Raw genomic sequence first — 18,493 nt, forward strand, 5'->3', positions numbered from 1 at the left:
GTTTGTTGTACCCATTTGATCTGTGTAGGACCAGCAATCTGTGAATTGGAACATTCGAGAAAGAAATGTCTCTAATGGGTTGCTGTATTTGACTGTTAGACCAATAAATTCAATCCTGCCTGTCAATAAGAGCAGTGCTTGTTCTGATGCTTTCAGCAGGTCACCCAGAACAGGTCAAGGATTACTGAACAGTCAATTTCAAGCAGTTGGATGGAGACAGTCAAAGGAAAGTGTTGTTACCTTCAGGCTACAAGTTAGCCAGGCACTTAAAGATCAGGGAGAAGAGCCTCCATCTCAAAAAAGGTGATGCTATAGCAAGCTTCCAGCAGTTAGACCTTAGGAGAAGACCTGGAAGCCAGGAAGGTGCAGTTAAGTGTTGGGCACAGGAAAGAAAAAAGCCCATGTGTAATAGTTCAGTCCAGTGATCGAAGAGTGATCGAAGTCCACAAACAGTATTTGCTTCATGCAGCTGCAAAACTCTAGCACTCAGAAACACGTGTGGGATCAGTACCAGCATGGCAAGGCTAGCCACCTGTAGACAAATGGAAATTATGCCTATGTATAGCAACAAGAGGGCAGTTCTCAGAACCAAAGCAGTATATTCCAGATTGCAAGGGTGAACTACCAGAATATGAGCAGTCTTTGATGCAGTCCTGACAGAGTGGCTTCTGACAGAATTCCAAAGCTAGGTCTTCAAATATGAAGAATTGGATTGTAAAAAAAATGGAAGAATATAAAGTTTTAATGAGATTTTATGACCTACAGTGACTAACATCTGGGGGTTGCTGTGAAATATACTGTATCTGCCTTAACTACATTTGTTATTTGATCTATTCTGTGCAATATTCAAGCACAGTTTGTTTGTTATCTATAGATGCATTGTATTAATTTTAGGATGATAGACCATAAGTTGTTTGTGTATAGACATCCAGAGTGGTGTGTAGTACAGCTCTAACTTTGTACAATAAAGCTTTTTGCTCTCTGGTCAAAACCATGGTTTCAGGAGGCTCCACTCTAGTAACTGCCCAAATTGCACACACTGTTGACATTTATAAAAACTCCTGGCCCTAGCAAGATTGTAACAGAAATTTGTCAGTCAAAGGACAAGGGCAGCACAAGCATGGGAACACCACAACTTGCAAGCTCTCTAAGCTACATACCATGCTGATTTGGAACTATATCTCCATTCCTTCAACATCTCTGGGTAAGCATCCTGGAACCTAATTAACAATACTGTAGACCTACTCCCAATGGTTTGCAGCAGTTCAATAAGGAAACTCACAATATCCTTCTGAAGGGCAACTTGGAATGGGGAATTTCATTCCTGATGAAGGGATTTTACCCAAAATGTCGATTCTCCTGTTCCTCGGATGCTGCCTGACCTGCTGTGCTTTTCCAGCACTACACTTTTGACTCTAATCTCCAGCATCTGCAGTCCTCACTTTCATCTAATAAACATGGTTTTAGCCAGTGATGCCCACATCCTATAAATAAAGTTTTAAAGCCCTCACTTTCTTTTATTATTTACCATCTATTTTAGCTTCACAGTGTTTTATTAAAATGTAATAACTTCACTTTTTCATTTATTCTTTCCTGTATTCATAAAGGTTTCTACTTTTGCTCATTGATTATGCCAGATATATCTTCTTTACCCACAGAACAAATGATTGTCAGCAAATTGTTGGGCTTAACAACTGTTACGTATCTAATATTCAGCATCTATTCAGGTGTGACTACCTGATTCAAGCTGCCTTTTATAGCTGTCGAGTCAGAGATCTAACTGTCCATCTAAAATCTTGCTCTCAAAGAAATTAGAAGATACTCTATATCAAAAGATACCTTTTCGTGTTAAACTTACTTGCAGTAAAAAGAAAGGAGAAAACCCAGAGAGTTCAGCAAATGGAAGACTGAAGACAGCGGAGAAGGCAGAGACTGCATGGATTTGAGATGTAATGTTTAATAAGTGCGTTATTGGAACAGCATTTTTATAGAGTTGGGGTCAGATAGTAAGTAGCTAAGAAAAAGGGGGCTTGGATTTGTGAACAGTTTTTGTTTAGTGTTCACTATTAGAGTTAGGAAAATAACTTGTTATTTTTCTTTAAATAGTGGAAATTAAGAGTTGTCTGTCACTTCCTCACATTTTATCAGATTATAAGCAAGGTGAGATTTTCTGGGCATTTGGTTTTAATTAACAGAAGGGTTCGACCTCCACAACATGCCGCATCACGGAAACTTGCACTTAAATTTTTCGGTTTGAATTTTCTTAAATCTGGAAATGGTTTCCAGAATTAAAATACTGTGACTGCCCCATTTCCAGATGTCCTGAACCCAAACCCTATATCCACCATTTTTACTGGAAGTGTTGGGGGCAGGAGCGATCTCTTGGATGACTTGTGGTTCCTGAATTACTGACACATAGGTTACTGAGGTTGTCGCACATGCTGACCTCAATCAGATCAGATTTTTAAAAGTGGGCTTCAAACCTTTCTCAAGCTTCTGCAGTGATTTTGATAGGTGGGGTATACACTTTGAGAAAGGGCAAGGAAACGAAAGGAATGTCTTTTGCACAGATCTATCCAAACACACTGAAACTGCTTCAACCAAATAGCCATGTCAAAAAGTCAAAGGGGAGTAATTCCTGGTGAAACAAGAGGGACTATAGTCAGTCACAGGGTGCCACCACAATCAGTCAATGGCCTTCTACAATTCCAGACTTGGCCACAGTCACTCATGCATTTGGCTCTACCAGAATCTGGGGACCTGTGCCATTGCAATCTGGGAATTAGGCCATGGTCAGTCCTACAAGTCCAGTGCAACAACCTGGAGATTATAGTTTGAGATGCTGTGGAGTCATCAGTCCAGGAGGTGGGCCAATGTTTCCTGCAGTGAGATAGAGGGAGGGATAGAAAATGATGAAAGTGGTTGGAAGAACATTCAGTAATGAAGCAAGGAGACGGGTTGGACTGAAGGGTCTGTTTTCATGCTGTACATCTCTATGACTCCATGACTCTATGACACGAGAGGTGATGAGGTGTACCCAGAGACGATGTGGGAAGTACAGAGGTCAGGAAGAGTTGGACATTTGGGAGGATCAGGTGCATGAGAGCTACTGAGTGGACATGATGCATGTAATAGTGAGATTGGCAGTCCATCAGCTACAATGAGATGTGCGTGAAGTGAGAAAGTCAGAGTGAGTGCTGGCCTGATGGTTGTGAAGCAAAACAGTGGTGATGGTAACACATACACAGAAGATCACTGACAACTTCAGAAATTGCTGGAAAAAACTCAGCAGGTCTGGCAGCCATGCTTGGAGAGAAAGCACCATTATGTTTTGGGTCCCATGATCTTTCTCCAGAGTTCTTTGGTTTTGTTTTTTTTACAGGAGATCACTGAATTTCTTCCTGCACTGCAAGGAGTTTCTCTTGCTCTGGGACACAAGGCAGTCCAGGGCTACTATCTGGATTCGAGTTAGCTGTGTTTGGTGGTGTGGCCTGCAGCAGTAAGTAGGAATAAGCACTGCTCTTCTTGCCACCTCCTCAACATTGCCAAATCACTGTCTGTGAAGCAGGCACTAGCATTCTATTCCGGACAATGTCTCAGTGATTGTGGTTGAGTGCCACAGTGTGAGGGGCAGCTTCTGGCTTGCAATATCAGAAATGTATGTGGCTTTAAGTATGATATCAGTGATTTGAATACAGCATTTCTCAACTCAGGAGTAAAAATCTAGGCCTTACACTCCCATCTCCAACTGTATAACTAATTACTTGCCCATAGCACAAACATCAGTAAAAATACATTGGTCCCATTATTTACATAAAAGCCTTTCAGCTGAAGCAATAAATTTAGGTCAGACATCTTATATATTCGCCAAAATTATGCATTTTTATGTGCCTTAACTTCTCGATCTGCTGGATTGTTATGGCAGACTGTAGACATCACAAATTTAAAAGAGGAGCCCCTGGACAAAAAGGCACAGAATGGTACAGTATTTTTAGTGTTCTTTAAAGATTAACAGCAGGGGAACCCTTCCCTTTGAAGCTCTATATTAACTGAATGACAGGGGCTGCCCCTTCTGACATCTAACAGCGACTTTCTACCATTTAAAAGTTAACACACAATATTCCCTGACCATATGACTCCAGGCAGGGAGTTTAAAACAGGATGTTGTGGTTCTATTCCTGCACTGTCTTATATTTACATCCATCTTATAGTAACATATTTGCATAGTTACATGTATTATTTGGATCTACTTATGTGTATAGATTGCAAAACCTAATGAGGTACAGTATATCATGAAGTGAAACACAATTGGGTTGGTCTCTCAATCTGTAATGAAAAATGTTTAATCTGTATGTTTTCAGTACATTTCTTAAAATCTCTGCATTTTACCTGTTCAATCATCTTGAACACTTGATCTTCTAGCTCTTTAGGAGAGTCATAAACTCCTGAATATACTTGCAAACGGTGCAGTTCATTGGTAATATATTTTTCATACTGTCCTTGGTTACAGAGAGAATAAGCTTTTTTAAGATGCTCCATGGCAACTTCTATCCGTTCCTCATCTTCTTCAATCTGAGCTATTTCTATATGAACTTGACAGCGGAGCTGGGTCAAAGAACTACACAATTTAAAAGAGAGGTGCAGAGTTGAAGAAATGCAACTTAACATTATATATTAAAAAAATTTAAGTTGGAAATGTTATTCTTCCGAATTACAAAACAGAAAAATGTATTATGACATTGATGTCAATGGTCATGCATTTAGAATTTCGTGGCATAACCCAAAAAATTGTAACGTACAATTCAGTCAGAAAATATTTCTAGTAAAATTTAATTTTAATGCCTTATCTATTGGTCTGTTTGCATATCACCATTATAAGTCTAGAGAGCCTGAAAATGAATTACTTTACTAATTATTTCCCAGAAAATCGAACCATGGAGATAAAGCATCTCCACTGAGATGCTGGAGTTCTGAAATAAAAACACGAACTGCTGAAGGCACTCAGCAGGTAGAAACAGAATTTTCCACTCCCTTCAAGAATGCGGACAATAGCAAGAAAATTAGGAAAACACCCTGAGAATGGTAAAACCAGATCTCGATATGGAAAATAAAGTTTCAGTTCTCACGTTAGGGTTTAAACAGAGAGTTATGGATTACACTAAAGAGTTGCAACTTTATCATCAAGCTGCAAATTTTGTGAACAAAGGTTTCCATTCAAACAATGTCCAGTTTATCTGTGACTATTGATAATAGATTTTGAAGGAATGCAGAATGTATCCTGAAATTTCAACGATATACAAATATTGGGCAAAACACAGGTTCCTCCATCCTTCCAAGGTCCTCTGGCCATGCAGGAATATGTGCTGGGAGACAAGCCAGCCCAGCATTGCCCCAGTTGAGAAGTTTGCGTGGACAATTAAAGATGATATAAGGCCAGATTCTCCCCTGCTCCAATTTTCAAACTGGCAGGAGGAGCTCAGGGCAGGGATGAGGCCAGCAACGTGACCCTGCTCAGCACTCATTTGGAGATGGTGGGCACCTCCATGAACTCAGGATTGAGTATCATTCCCCCACTCCAGCAAGGTCTGACCCTTGCAGGTGCTACCATCAGAGCCTCCAGAGCACCATTGCTACTCCATTCTCTGCACATTCCTCAAGGCCTCATCTCCCTAATCACCTGAAATTCAAACAATTAGTCAAGGAGTGTCAGCTTGGCTTGCAGCCCAAAGCTCCCAGTCCTGGCTTTTGGTACTGCTGGGAGCATTGGACTACAAGCCAAGCTGTTTCTCCAACAGTTGCAGGAGGTGGTGAATTCCTCCCGAATGAGGAGCAGAAGTCACAAACTCACACAATTATTGCTCATCACCAACACTTTCCATGTGGGAGCGGGAAATCACATCTTCAAAATCTTGTCCAAAATGGCAAAACCTACATGCATATCCAATTTTATCACTTCAGAATTTCTGTCACAGCTTCTTGAAGACTTTTCCAAATGTTCATTCAGAAAAATCTAACTTGTACTAATGATATTCTAAATCTTCCATCCAAGAGGAGGAAAGAAACATGAAGGTGGGTTTTCTTCTCTTGTTTATGTTGGATTGTGGTGGAAGCAACGTGGTCTTTGCACCCATGCCAACAGAAGTTTTAGAAGATGTTAATGGTGGGAGAAAATCTTTCTATTGGATGGCGTGCAGCTATTATTTCCCAGTCAGGCATTCACCCAGCAGAATCTGAAATCTAGTGCTGACTTTCTGCTCGATCTTCAACATACTTTCCATTATCCTGCAGGAATCCTGTATAATTTCTCCATCTGCCAAATATTTATACGATATGCAGCCTGTGGGCTTATGCCCAAAATGTCGATTCTCCTGTTCCTTTGATGCTGCCTGACCTGCTGCACTTTTCCAGCAACACATTTTTAAGCCTGTATTCCTGACCTACTTCACTTCCACACAACTCTCTCAGCATTGTTACATTGCAATGTACCCCCACCGGACCTGATTCAGAAGCAACTGATATTTGTATTTTGTTTTTAAAAAGTAACTATTTTACATTGTAGTTACCTGTCAAGATCACTGAGAACTGAAGCCACATTGTTCAGTTGTTTAGAAATATTTTTGCGCAAATTGGGTTGAAGCAACGGTAGGCAAAGTTTCCACTGCGTTATACACACAACCTGGACTAGATTCCAGTTCTTTGCACGTACAGCATTCTGCAGAACTTCATCTATTCGTTGAATTACTCTCAAGCAATGCTATGAAATGGAAAATTACAAAACCAGATTAACAGCAAAATCCATTATATAATCAAAGAACAAAGAACAATACAGCACAGGTACAGGCCCTTCACCCTCCAACCCAAGCCAACACATACTAACACCCTTCTATACTAAAACTAAAATTGTCTTCACTTACAGGATCCGAATCACTCGATCCCCTTCCTAATCCTCTATTTGTCCAGGTGCTTCATGAATATTGCAATTGTATTCGCTTCCACCACTTCCTGTGGCAATGCATTTCAGGCATTAACCACCCTTTGTGTGAAAAACCTGCCTCACACACCTATTTTAAAATTCCCCTCCCTGTGTCCCCGAGTAGTTGACTCTTCTACCCTGGGGAAAAAAAAACCTCATTGTTTCGACTCTATCCATGCCATTCACAATCTTATAAACTTTTATTAGGTCACCCCTTCACCTCCTGCATTCCAGCGAAAACAAACTCAGTCTATCCAACTTTTCTTCACAGCCAAAATCCCCCATACCAGGCATCATGCTGGTAAACCTTTTCTGTACCCTCTCCAATGCATTCACATCTTCCTGTAGTGTGGTGACCAGGACTGCATGCACTGTTCTGTATTCAATCACTTACCAAAGTTTTAATATATGTTCCATATGAACATAAAGTTATTAAATTTACTTGGATAAATTAAATACAAAAAAATTGTAAACCAAATATTCTGATTGTAAATGCACTTAAATCAACAAATAGCTGATATCCAAAGACCAGTGAATGTCCAACCAATAATTAACAATCTAGGAATGTTTCTAATATCACGCATCAAAGCACCTGGACTTCAAATTTTTTCTTTCAAAACTGATAAGTAATTGGTCTTATTCTATTTTGTAGAAAATAGCATATTTCACAAACAGCACCTTTAATCATCAAATCATCCTAAAACTACAATAAGTAACGGATACAATGATCCACTTTCACAATGAATGTTGCAGGACAATCAGAGCCAAAAGAAACTAAGTAAACAACCATACTTTTACAAAGCCTTTGGTGCATTTCTCTGACTTAGCTCCAAGTTTCAGTACTGAGAGTTCTGATTCCACACATTCAACTTCCATTGCTGTTCCTTTATCCTGCACAACAAAATTAATAACAGTCATGCATCACATTATAAAACTGAAATTACGTTACATAAAACTCAATGACGTTAACGTGTTTATTTTAAATTCTTTTGACTCCTATCCTCACAAAGATATTTACCTTCTACTATAAACTAATTAGTAGTTTAATAAAATTGTATTAATATACAAGTTACTCACTTTGAATGTTGGATTCCCTTAGAAAATTTAAATATGACTTTCCTTATTGATATAAGGAATCCTTCCAAAGATTAAATCAACCACTCTCAATAGAGAGAAACAAGACAAAAGAAGAGGTGACTTGCTCACATTACTGAAGGAGAAACAATCTGAGCTGAAGAATGTGGAGGCAAAGCGGAAATAGGTGACCACCTGGCAATTATACAAGACCAGATAAAAGGATCCCCTGAGTGATTCTTCCTTTTCAACTAGCATTTAATTCTGAACACTGGTGAAGTTAATGATCCCCCTCTAGACAATGCAGCCAGAGCTAAGTCCACTGCAACACAGATGTCTCAGTTGTGTTTTGATATTTTTTCCAGTTCCCTTCAGCATTCGTCCAAGTAACTCTCCTGTTTGCTTTCTTTTTCTTCAAGACTCTGTGGATGTTTCCACTATGTCCAAGCTATAATAAGCTTCCAATTATACTATCCCTCACAAAATTAAATTGAGCTTCTGTCTCCGTGCAGAATATGAGTGAGGCTTACGAAATAAGCATTTTCTCTGCTTAAAATCCAGGCCTAAATAACTGGTGTCTACTTTGGCTATGATTTGGCTATGCTTTAGCAAACTGCATTTGGCAAGTCTAAGTTACAACTCTGCTCTTACTAAGCACTCAGATAAATTAAAACGGGAGGATTTCCTTAAACTCCACCCATCTCCACAACAATGTTGCATATTCTGGGGTATCCTTGATTTATTAAGCACAAACTGACTTTATGTAGTACAGGGTAAAAACAATGCCTGCAGATGCTGGAAACCAGATTCTGAATTAGTGGTGCTGGAAGAGCAAAGCAGTTCAGGCAGCATCCAAGGAGCAGTAAAATCGACGTTTCGGGCAAAAGCACATCATCAGGAATACAGGCAGATTGCCTGAAGGGTGGAGAGATAAATGAGAGGAGGGTGGGGGTGGGGAGAAAGTAGCATAGCGTACAATAGGTGAGTGGGGGAGGGGATGAAGGTGATAGGTCAGGGGCGGCGGGAGGGTGGAGTGGATAAGTGGAAAAGAAGATAGGCAGGTAGGACAAGTCATGGGGACAGTGCTGAGCTGGAAGTTTGGAACTAGGGTGAGGTGGGGGAAGGGGAAATGAGGAAACTGTTGAAGTCCACATTGATGCCTTGGGGTTGAAGTGTTCCGAGGCGGAAGATGAGGCGTTCTTCCTCCAGGCGTCTGGTGATGAGGGAGCGGTGGTGAAGGAGGCCCAGGACCTCCATGTCCTCGGCAGAGTGGGAGGGGGAGTTGAAATGTTGGGCCACAGGGTGGTGTGGTTGATTGGTGCGGGTGTTTCAGAGATGTTCCCTAAAGCGCTCTGCTAGGAGGCGTCCAGTCTCCCCAATGTGGAGGAGACCGCATCTGGAGCAACGGATACAATAAATGATATTAGTGGATGTGCAGGTAAAACTTTGATGGGTGTGGAAGGGTCCTTTGGGGCCTTGGATGGAGGTGAGGGAGGAGGTGTGGGCGCAGGTTTTGCAATTCCTGCGGTGGCAGGGGAAGGTGCCAGGATGGGACGGTGGGTTGTAGGGATCGTGGACCTGACCAGGTAGTCACGGAGGGAACGGTCTTTGGGGAAGGCGGAAAGGGGTGGGGAGGGAAATATATCCCTGGTGGTGGGGTCTTTTTGGAGGTGGCAGAAATGTCGGTGGATGATTTGGTTTATGCGAAGGTTGGTAGGGTGGCAGGTGAGCACCAGGGGCGTTCTGTCCTTGTTACGGTTCGAGGGGTGGGGTCTGAGGGCGGAGGTGCGGGATGTGGATAAGATGCATTGGAGGACATCTTTAACCACATGGGAAGGGAAATACAAAGTTAAAAATCACACAACACCAGGTTATAGTCCAACAGGTTTAATTGGAAGCACACTAGCTTTCGGAGCGATGCTCCTTCATCAGGTGATTGTGGAGGGCTCGATCATAACACAGAATTTATAACAAAAATTTGCAGTGTGATCTAACTGAAATTATACATCCTCCAAGATGGACTTCGGGACAGGCAGCAGAGGAAAGTGGCCGAGCAGAGGCTGATAGCTAAGTTCGGTACCCATAGGGAGGGCCTCAACCGGGACCTTGGGTTCATGTCACATTACAGGTGATCACCATTGCACTACACACACACACACAGATATTTCTACACACACACACTCTCACATGCACACGGACACAGATACACACAGACGCGCACACAGACACCCACACATACCCTTATAGACACACAGACTCCCACACATAACCCCCTCACAGACTTAAGATACTCTGCACTCACTACACACACACAAACACACTTTCTCACACTCACAACCCCCACCCCAGACAGACACACACACAGACAGACAAAGACCCACATGCACATATATATTGTGCACACAACACCAGCATCTCCGAATCATAGGAAGGGAAATGGCAGTCTCTAAAGGAGGAGGCCATCTGGTGTGTTCTGTGGTGGAACTGCTCCTCCTGGGAGCAGATACGGCGGAGGCAGAGGAATTGGGAATACGGGATGGTATTTTTGCAAGAGGTAGGGTGGGAAGAGGTGTAATCCAGGTAGCTGTAGGAGTCGGTGGGTTTGTAAAACATGTCAGTGTCAAGTCGGTCGTCATTAATGGAGATGGAGAGGTCCAGGAAGAGGAGGGAGGTGTCAGATATGGTCCAGGTAAATTTAAGGTCAGGGTGGAATGTGTTGGTGAAGTTGATGAATTGCTCAACCTCCTCGCGGGAGCACAAGGTGACGCCAATGCAGTCATCAATGTAGCGGAGGAAGAGGTGGGGAGTGGTGCCGGTGTAATTATGGAAGATTGACTGTTCTACGTAGCCACCATACGTGTGCCCATAGCTATCCCTTTGGTCTGGAAGAAGTGGGAGGATTCGAAGGAGAAATTGTTAAGGGTGAGGAGCAGTTTGGCCAAACGAATGAGAGTGTCGGTGGAAGGGTACTGTTGGAGACATCGGGAGAGGAAAAAACGGAGGGCTTGGAGGGCCTGGTCATTGCGGATGGAGGTGTAGAGGGATTGGATATCCATGGTGAAGATGAGGCGTTGTGGGCCGGGGAAACGGAAGTCTTGGAGGAGGTGGAGGGCGTGGGTGGTGTCTCGAACATATGTGGGGAGTCCCTGGACTCGGGGGGATACATTAACTGCCTCTACCTGTCTGCCCCCCTCCCCCAGTCCAACCTCTCACCCTCACAACACCCTCCAATCCCTTTGCACCAATCCCAACCTCACCATCAAGCCAGCAGATAAAGGGGGCGCAGTGGTAGTCTGGCGCACTGACCTCTACACCACTGAAGCCAAAGCCAACTCGAGAACACCTCTTCCTACCGCCCGCTCGACCATGATCCCACCCTCCATCACCAAACCATCATCTCCCAGATCATACAGAACCTCATCAGCTCAGGAGATTTGCCACCCACAGCTTTCAACCTCATAGTCCGGGAACCCCGCACTGCACAGTTCTACCTACTTCCCAAGATCCACAAGCCTGACCACACTGGCCGACCCATTGTCTCAGCATGCTCCTGTCCCACTGAACTCATTTCTACCTACCTCGACACTGTCCTATCCCCCCCTAGTCCAGGAACTCCCCACATATGTTCGAGACACCACCCACGCCCTCCACCTCCTCCAAGACTTCCGTTTCCCTGGCCCGCAACGCATCAGCTTCACCATGGATATTCAATCCCTCAACACCTCCATCCACCATGACCAGGGCCTCCAAGCCCTCCGTTTTTTTCCTCTCCCCAACAGTACCCTTCCACCGACGCTCTCATTCGTTTGGCCGAACTGCTCCTCACCCTTAACAATTTCTCCTTCGAATCCTCCCACTTCCTCCAGACCAAAGGGGTAGCTATGGGCACACGTATGGGCCCCAGCTATGCCTGTCTCTTTGGTGGCTACGTAGAACAGTCGATCTTCCGTAATTACACCGGCACCACTCCCCACCTCTTCCTCCACTACATTAATGACTGCATTGGCGCCACCTCGTGCTCCAGCAAGGAGGTTGAGCAATTCATCAACTTCACTAACACATTCCACCCTGACCTTGAATTTACCTGGACCATTTCTGACACCTCCCTCCCCTTCCTGGACCTCTCCATCTCCATTAATGACGACCGACTTGACACTGACATGTTTTACAAACCCACCGACTCCTACAGCTACCTGGATTACACCTCTTCCCACCCTACCTCTTGCAAAAATGCCATTCCGTATTCCCAATTCCTCCGCCTCCGCCATGTCTGCTCCCAGGAGGACCAGTTCCACCACAGAACACACCAGATGGCCTCCTTCTTTAGAGACCGCAATTTCCCTTCCCACATGGTTAAAGATGCCCTCCAACGCATCTCGTCCACATCCCGCACCTCCTCCCTCAGACCCCACCCCTCCAACCGTAACAAGGACAGAACGCCCCTGGTGCTCACCTTCCACCCTATCAACTTCGCATAAGCCAAATCATCCGCCGACATTTCCGCCACCTCCAAAAAGACCCCACCACCAGGGATATATTTCCCTCCCCACCCCTTTCCACCTTCTGCAAAGACCGTTCCCTCCGTGACTACCTGGTCAGGTCCACGCCCCCCTACAACCCACCCTCCCATCCTGGCACCTACCCCTGCCACCGCAGGAACTGCAAAACCTGCGCCCACACTTCCTCCCTCACCTCCATCCAAGGCCCTAAAGGAGCCTTCCACATCCATCAAAGTTTTACCTGCACATCCACTAATATCATTTATTATATCCGTTGCTCCTGATGCGGTCTCCTCTACATTGGGGAGACTGGACGCCTCCTAGCAGAGTGCTTTAGGGAACATCTCCGGGACACCCGCAGCAATCAACCACACCATCCTGTGGCCCAACATTTCAACTCCCCCTCCCACTCTGCCGAGGACATGGAGGTCCTGGGCCTCCTTCACCGCCGCTCCCTCACTACCAGATACCTGGAGGAAGAACGCCTCATCTTCCGCCTCGGAACACTTCAACCCCAGGGCATCAATGTGGACTTCAACAGTTTCCTCATTTCCCCTTCCCCCACCTCACCCTAGTTCCAAACTTCCAGCTCAGCACTGTCCCCATGACTTGTCCTACCTGCCTATCTTCTTTTCCACTTATCCACTCCACCCTCCCGCCGCCCCTGACCTATCACCTTCATCCCCTCCCCCACTCACCTATTGTACGCTATGCTACTTTCTCCCCACCCCCACCCTCCTTTAGCTTATCTCTCCATGCTTCAGGCTCTCTGCCTTTATTCCTGATGATGTGCTTTTGCCCGAAACGTTGATTTTACTGATCCTCGGATGCTGCCTGAACTGCTGTGCTCTTCCAGCACCACAAATCCGGAATTTATGTAGTACAGGCAAGTGCTAAGTGATGTTAGCTGAGGACAAACTTGGTTTTCCTAATGGAAAATACAGTAGCATATTTAGCACTGAGTTGAATAGTGTTAAATTCATTAAAATAAAAGTATCCCAAGTTCAAGATACTATTTGCAAAAAGCAAACAGAAAGCAACAGAAATCAAACAATGAATTCTGGAAATTTGTGATAAACGACACGTGTGGTGTTTTCCTCAATTTGCTGGCGAGTTTGCATGTTAATAGAGAATAGAGTTGCTATCATACACATGTTTTTTTCCAGCAATTCTGACTAAATATTTCAAGCAGGCAGAAGGAAAAGCTCAGATTAAGTATGGCCCCCGCAGAAACTGTTAACTTCTAAACCATTTAAATTTGCAGTAACTGACTTAAAAGAAAAGTATAAAGTTTTGAAGACTATTAGTGCAGCACACAAATTAAAATCATTATTGTGGGAGATTAGAAATGTTGTTTTTGCAGATGGGTGAGGGGGGTGTAGTGGGGGGAAGGGAAGGGGAACATTATACAAACAGTCGTGGAATTCTTGTAGCATGTAGCATGTAGCATACTTAAGGCTAAGACTTTAATGAATATAGAGGGTCTTTTAAAGAAAATAGTTTTAAGCTCAGAAATAACTTTAAAGGGTTGTAGCTGACCACAAAAAGAAGCAGCAAGGGCATTTCACAATAAAGCGTATAATATGATAAGAGAAACTGGAATAAAGAATAAGCTGTAACAAACAAGGAACAAAGAATGCAGACAAGGACAGCAGGATGGCCAGATAAGAAAATAACTAACAAGTGAGGTAATCGGCTTATGATAGGATGTGAAAAGGGAGGCGTGATTCCGCAACTTTGTAAACTGAATAAGAATGCTTTAATGTGCTATTTTCGCGCGCATTTCTGCTTGATTACAGAAGCGTCCAGTTCTTGCTAGACTGTAATAAATTGTTCGTGTTTCCAAGGCTTTGTCTCAGGCTGGAGAAAGTGAGGTCTGCAGATGCTGGAGATCAAAGTTGAAACTTTATTGCTGGAACAGCACAGCAGGTCAGGCAGCATCCAGGGAACAGGAGATTCGACGTTTCGGGCACAGGCCCTTCTTCAGGAATGAGCAGAGAGTGTTCAGCAGGAGAAGATAAAAGGTAGGGAGGAGGGACTTGGAGGAGGGGCGTTGGAAATGTGATAGGTGGAAAGAGGTCAAGGTGAGGGTGATAGGTCGGAGTAGGATGGAGGCGGAGAGGTCAAGAAGAAGACTGCAGGTCAGGAAGGCGGTGCCGGGCTGGAGGGATTCGGCTGAGACAAGGTGGAGGGAGGGGGGATGAAGAAACTGGTGAAGTCCAAGTTCATCCCCTGTGGTTGGAGGGTTCGACAGGGGATGAACTTGGACTTCACCAGTTTCTTCATCCCCCCTCCCCCACCTTGTCTCAGCCGAATCCCTCCAGCCCGGCACCGCCTTCCTGACCTGCAGTCTTCTTCTTGACCTCTCCACCTCCATCCTACTCCGACCTATCACCCTCACCTTGACCTCTTTCCACCTATCACATTTCCAACGCCCCTCCTCCAAGTCCCTCCTCCCTACCTTTTATCTTCTCCTGCTGAACACTCTCTGCTCATTCCTGAAGAAGGGCCTGTGCCCGAAACGTCGAATCTCCTGTTCCCTGGATGCTGCCTGACCTGCTATGCTGTTCCAGCAATAAAGTTTCAACTTTGTCTCAGGCTGATTGATTTGTGAGTGAGTTCTGTTTCTCGCATTATCAATTAAAGGTAAGAATATTCATTGTTTATAAAGTAAACTACAAAAAACCCTTCATTAATGTCTCAATAATGCCTCTAGGTTTTACGGCACACTTTCTGGAAATTGCAATTAATTACAATAAATTGGGAAAAGTGGAAGATTCCTCAAATGTAAATAGCAGGGAGAGGAAAGTAATTAAGTAATTGATTAAATAAAATATGACAGTGATGGCAAGATGGTGATGTGTTCCTGCTGCACCATGATGAAGCTGCTAATCTGTAATAAGCACTTGCAGTTCAAGAACTTTTGATCTGAGTTGAGGAATTGAAATCCAAGATGCAGATGTTGAGAGCAAAGAAATGTTATCTGGAGACTTTACATGCGGTAAATAAAAAGTTAAATTTGCTACACAAAGCATCTCAACTCCCCCTCCCACTCTGCCGAGGACATGGAGGTCCTGGGCCTCCATAAAAGGGGAGGGGGGAGGGGGAGGGGGAGGAATGCATCTCAATTGGCACTGGCGCAAGTACTGGGGTAGAAGGGAGCTGTTGTGGAAAGGGAATAGGTAGACTCACAAAGCAAAAGATTATGGAAGCATTGCAGGACAAACTTACGCATTAATACTCAGAACCAAAAGCAGGGAGTGCACAAACATTATTTAAAATCAGCAAGTAGGATGTTGTGAAATTTGAAGGGATTCAGAAAAGATTTACAAAGATGTTGCCAGGGTTGGAGGATTTGAGTTATAGGGAGAGGCTGAATAGGCTGGGGCTGTTCCACGGAGCGCCAGAGGCTGAGGGGTAATCTTATAGAGGTTTATAAAATCATGAGGGGCATAGATAGAGTGAATAAAGAAAGTCTTTTCCCTGGGCGGGGGAGTCCAGAACTAGAGGGCATAGGTTTAGGTTGAGAGGGGAAAGATATAAAAGGGACCTAAGGGGCAACTCTTTTTTTCTAAATCATTTCTGAATCCCTTCAAATTTCACAATGGGACTAGATTACGTTAGGATATCTGTTTGACATGAACAAGTTGGACTGTACATCTCTATGATTCTATGACTCTAAATCGGGTCAATGGTAAAGAAAAACATTTGTGAGTCTTTACTTAACAGCATATATTATATGAAGTAAAATAAACTAATTAATGACACATAAAATTGGGGGTACAGTGGAGAGCGAAGGAGGTTACCTCAGAGTCTAGTGGGATCTTGATCAGATGGGCCAATGGGCCGAGGAGTGGGTGATGGAGCTTAATTTAGATAAATGTGAGGTGCTGCATTTTGGAAAGGCAAATCAGGGCAGGACTTATACACTTAATGGTAAGGTCCTGGGAGTGTTGCTGAACAAAGAGACCTTGGAGTGCAGGTTTGTAGTTCCTTGAAAGTAGATTTGGAGGTAGATAGGATAGTGAAGAAGGCGTTTGGTATGCTTTCCTTTATTGGTCAGAGTACTGAGTACAGGAGTTGGGAGGTCATGTTGCGACTGTACAGGACATTGGTTAGGTCACTTTTGGAATATTGTGTGCCGTTCTGCTCTCCATCCTACAGGAAGGATGTTGTGAAACTTGAAACGGTTCAGAAAAGATTTACAAGGATGTTGCCAGGGTTGGAGGATTTGAACTGAAGAGAAAGGCTGAATAGGATGGGACTGTTTTCCCTGGAGTGTCGGATGCTGAGGGGTGACCTTAAAGAGGTTCATAAAATCATGACGGGCATGGATAGGGTAAATAGACAAGGTCTTTTCCCTAGGGTGGAGGAGTCCAAAAATAGAGGACATAGATTTAAAATGAGAGGGGAAAGATTTAAAAGGGACCTAAGGGGCAACTTTTTCATGCAAAGGTTGTGTGTGGAATGAGCTGCCAAAGGAAGTGATGGAGACTGGTACAATTACAAAATTTAATAAGCATCTGGATGGGTTTATGAATAGGAAAGGTTTCGAGGAATATGGGCCAAGTGTTGGCAAATGGGACTAGATTAATTTAGGCTATCTGGTCGGCATGGTCGGAAGGGTCTGTTTCCATGTTGATTATCTCTATGACTCTAAATAAGGTTAATGGATATGACCTTTTTGCCAATACCGAGAATGGGGCTGTATATTTCATTTTCTTTGCTAAGTGCAAGTTACTTACAGTTTTTTGGAGAGAATGTCACTGTGATATCTATTGTGTTCTTTTCCTCTGTCTTACTAAACTGATATCTTTAATTGCCTACCACTCCCCCGTCAGGTCTCTTATATCTGATTTTAGCCCCATCTTACCATGCACACTCCTGGAATAATTCGCCACTCAGCAGATATCCCAGAATTCACCAGCATTACTTGCACCTAAGTCATCTTCAAAATCCAAATGTGCACCCAGACAAACACCACCAGTCCAAAGCCACCCTGTATGGTTCCTGAAATTTGCCTCAGATAAGGAAGAAATCGGTGTCCCATTTAAAGGAGGGCCCTGGAGGTTATGCTGATCAGGGATTTCCTCTTTCCTAGGACCATCAGTGGAGGCCACAATACCAGACCATGCCAGCTTAGTCCAAGCTTGCAGCTCGGGTTAAAGCTATCTGAACCATCTGCAGGGGCGCCCCATATATGTAGGAAGTAAGTGAATGTCATTCGTAACTCAGTCAGTGTACATTGCACCATCTTCTCTCCAATACCTCACACTCACCTGAATAAAGAATCTGGTCCAGTCCATAAGCTGGGTGCAGTGCTCTTGCAGCAGCATTACACTGACAGCCGCAGGTGCATCCCAAGGTGCAGAACTGACATGCCAAAGCATGCTGGAAGTGAACTGGAGATGTGCCATGAGGGCTGTTAGAAGCTGTTAGATGCCAGTGCCCGTGGACATGAAATGCATGTGGCTGCTGACCATGGTACACACATGACTGGTGCCCACAGTGTTCCCATGATGTTAGTGTCTGGTTTTCAACATAGTTTGGGATGATGGTCAGCATGGACTGGTTAGACTCAAGGGTCTGCTTCCGTTCTGGACATCTCTGACTCTATGTCATGGTCACTGTTTTCCTGGGGACCTTTCATTCTGAGCCATGCTGTATGACTATGAAGGTCATTTAGAGCAAGCAGCAAGCTATATGCAAGCGTTTCCAGCATCACATTCTCGACACAGCAAGCTACATGTGCCAGGTGCTCGCTCTTGCTTCCTTGTCACATTTCCCCTACATCAAATTTGTTTGACCACTTCGGTAAGATGGGAAGCTGAATATTAATCTCATCATAGCATGTATTGTTTAGACCCCTATAGGATTTCACCTGTGGTTCCAATGAGGTCAAAGATGGAAACTAAATATTCAGGTGTGTGTCGAAAAGACAAGAATG

General features: G+C 44.0%; 1 protein-coding gene across 1 annotated transcript in view; it reads right to left on the reverse strand.

Annotated features, from left to right (window-relative positions):
- The window catches only part of cfap46 (cilia and flagella associated protein 46), a 237,577-nt gene that overhangs the window by 189,838 nt on the left and 29,246 nt on the right, over positions 1 to 18,493 (reverse strand). The window contains exons 10-12 of the mRNA XM_087999267.1: positions 7,766 to 7,864; positions 6,564 to 6,754; positions 4,390 to 4,618 (exon numbers count right to left, since the gene is read on the reverse strand). Coding sequence (XP_087855393.1) covers positions 4,390 to 4,618; positions 6,564 to 6,754; positions 7,766 to 7,864 — 519 coding nt within the window. The remainder of the gene's footprint in view (positions 1 to 4,389; positions 4,619 to 6,563; positions 6,755 to 7,765; positions 7,865 to 18,493) is intronic.

The sequence above is a fragment of the Chiloscyllium plagiosum genome, unplaced genomic scaffold, assembly GCF_037043375.1.
Source record: "Chiloscyllium plagiosum isolate Xiang-an unplaced genomic scaffold, Cpla_swu_hap1 HiC_scaffold_22, whole genome shotgun sequence".
Classification (NCBI taxonomy): domain Eukaryota; kingdom Metazoa; phylum Chordata; class Chondrichthyes; order Orectolobiformes; family Hemiscylliidae; genus Chiloscyllium; species Chiloscyllium plagiosum.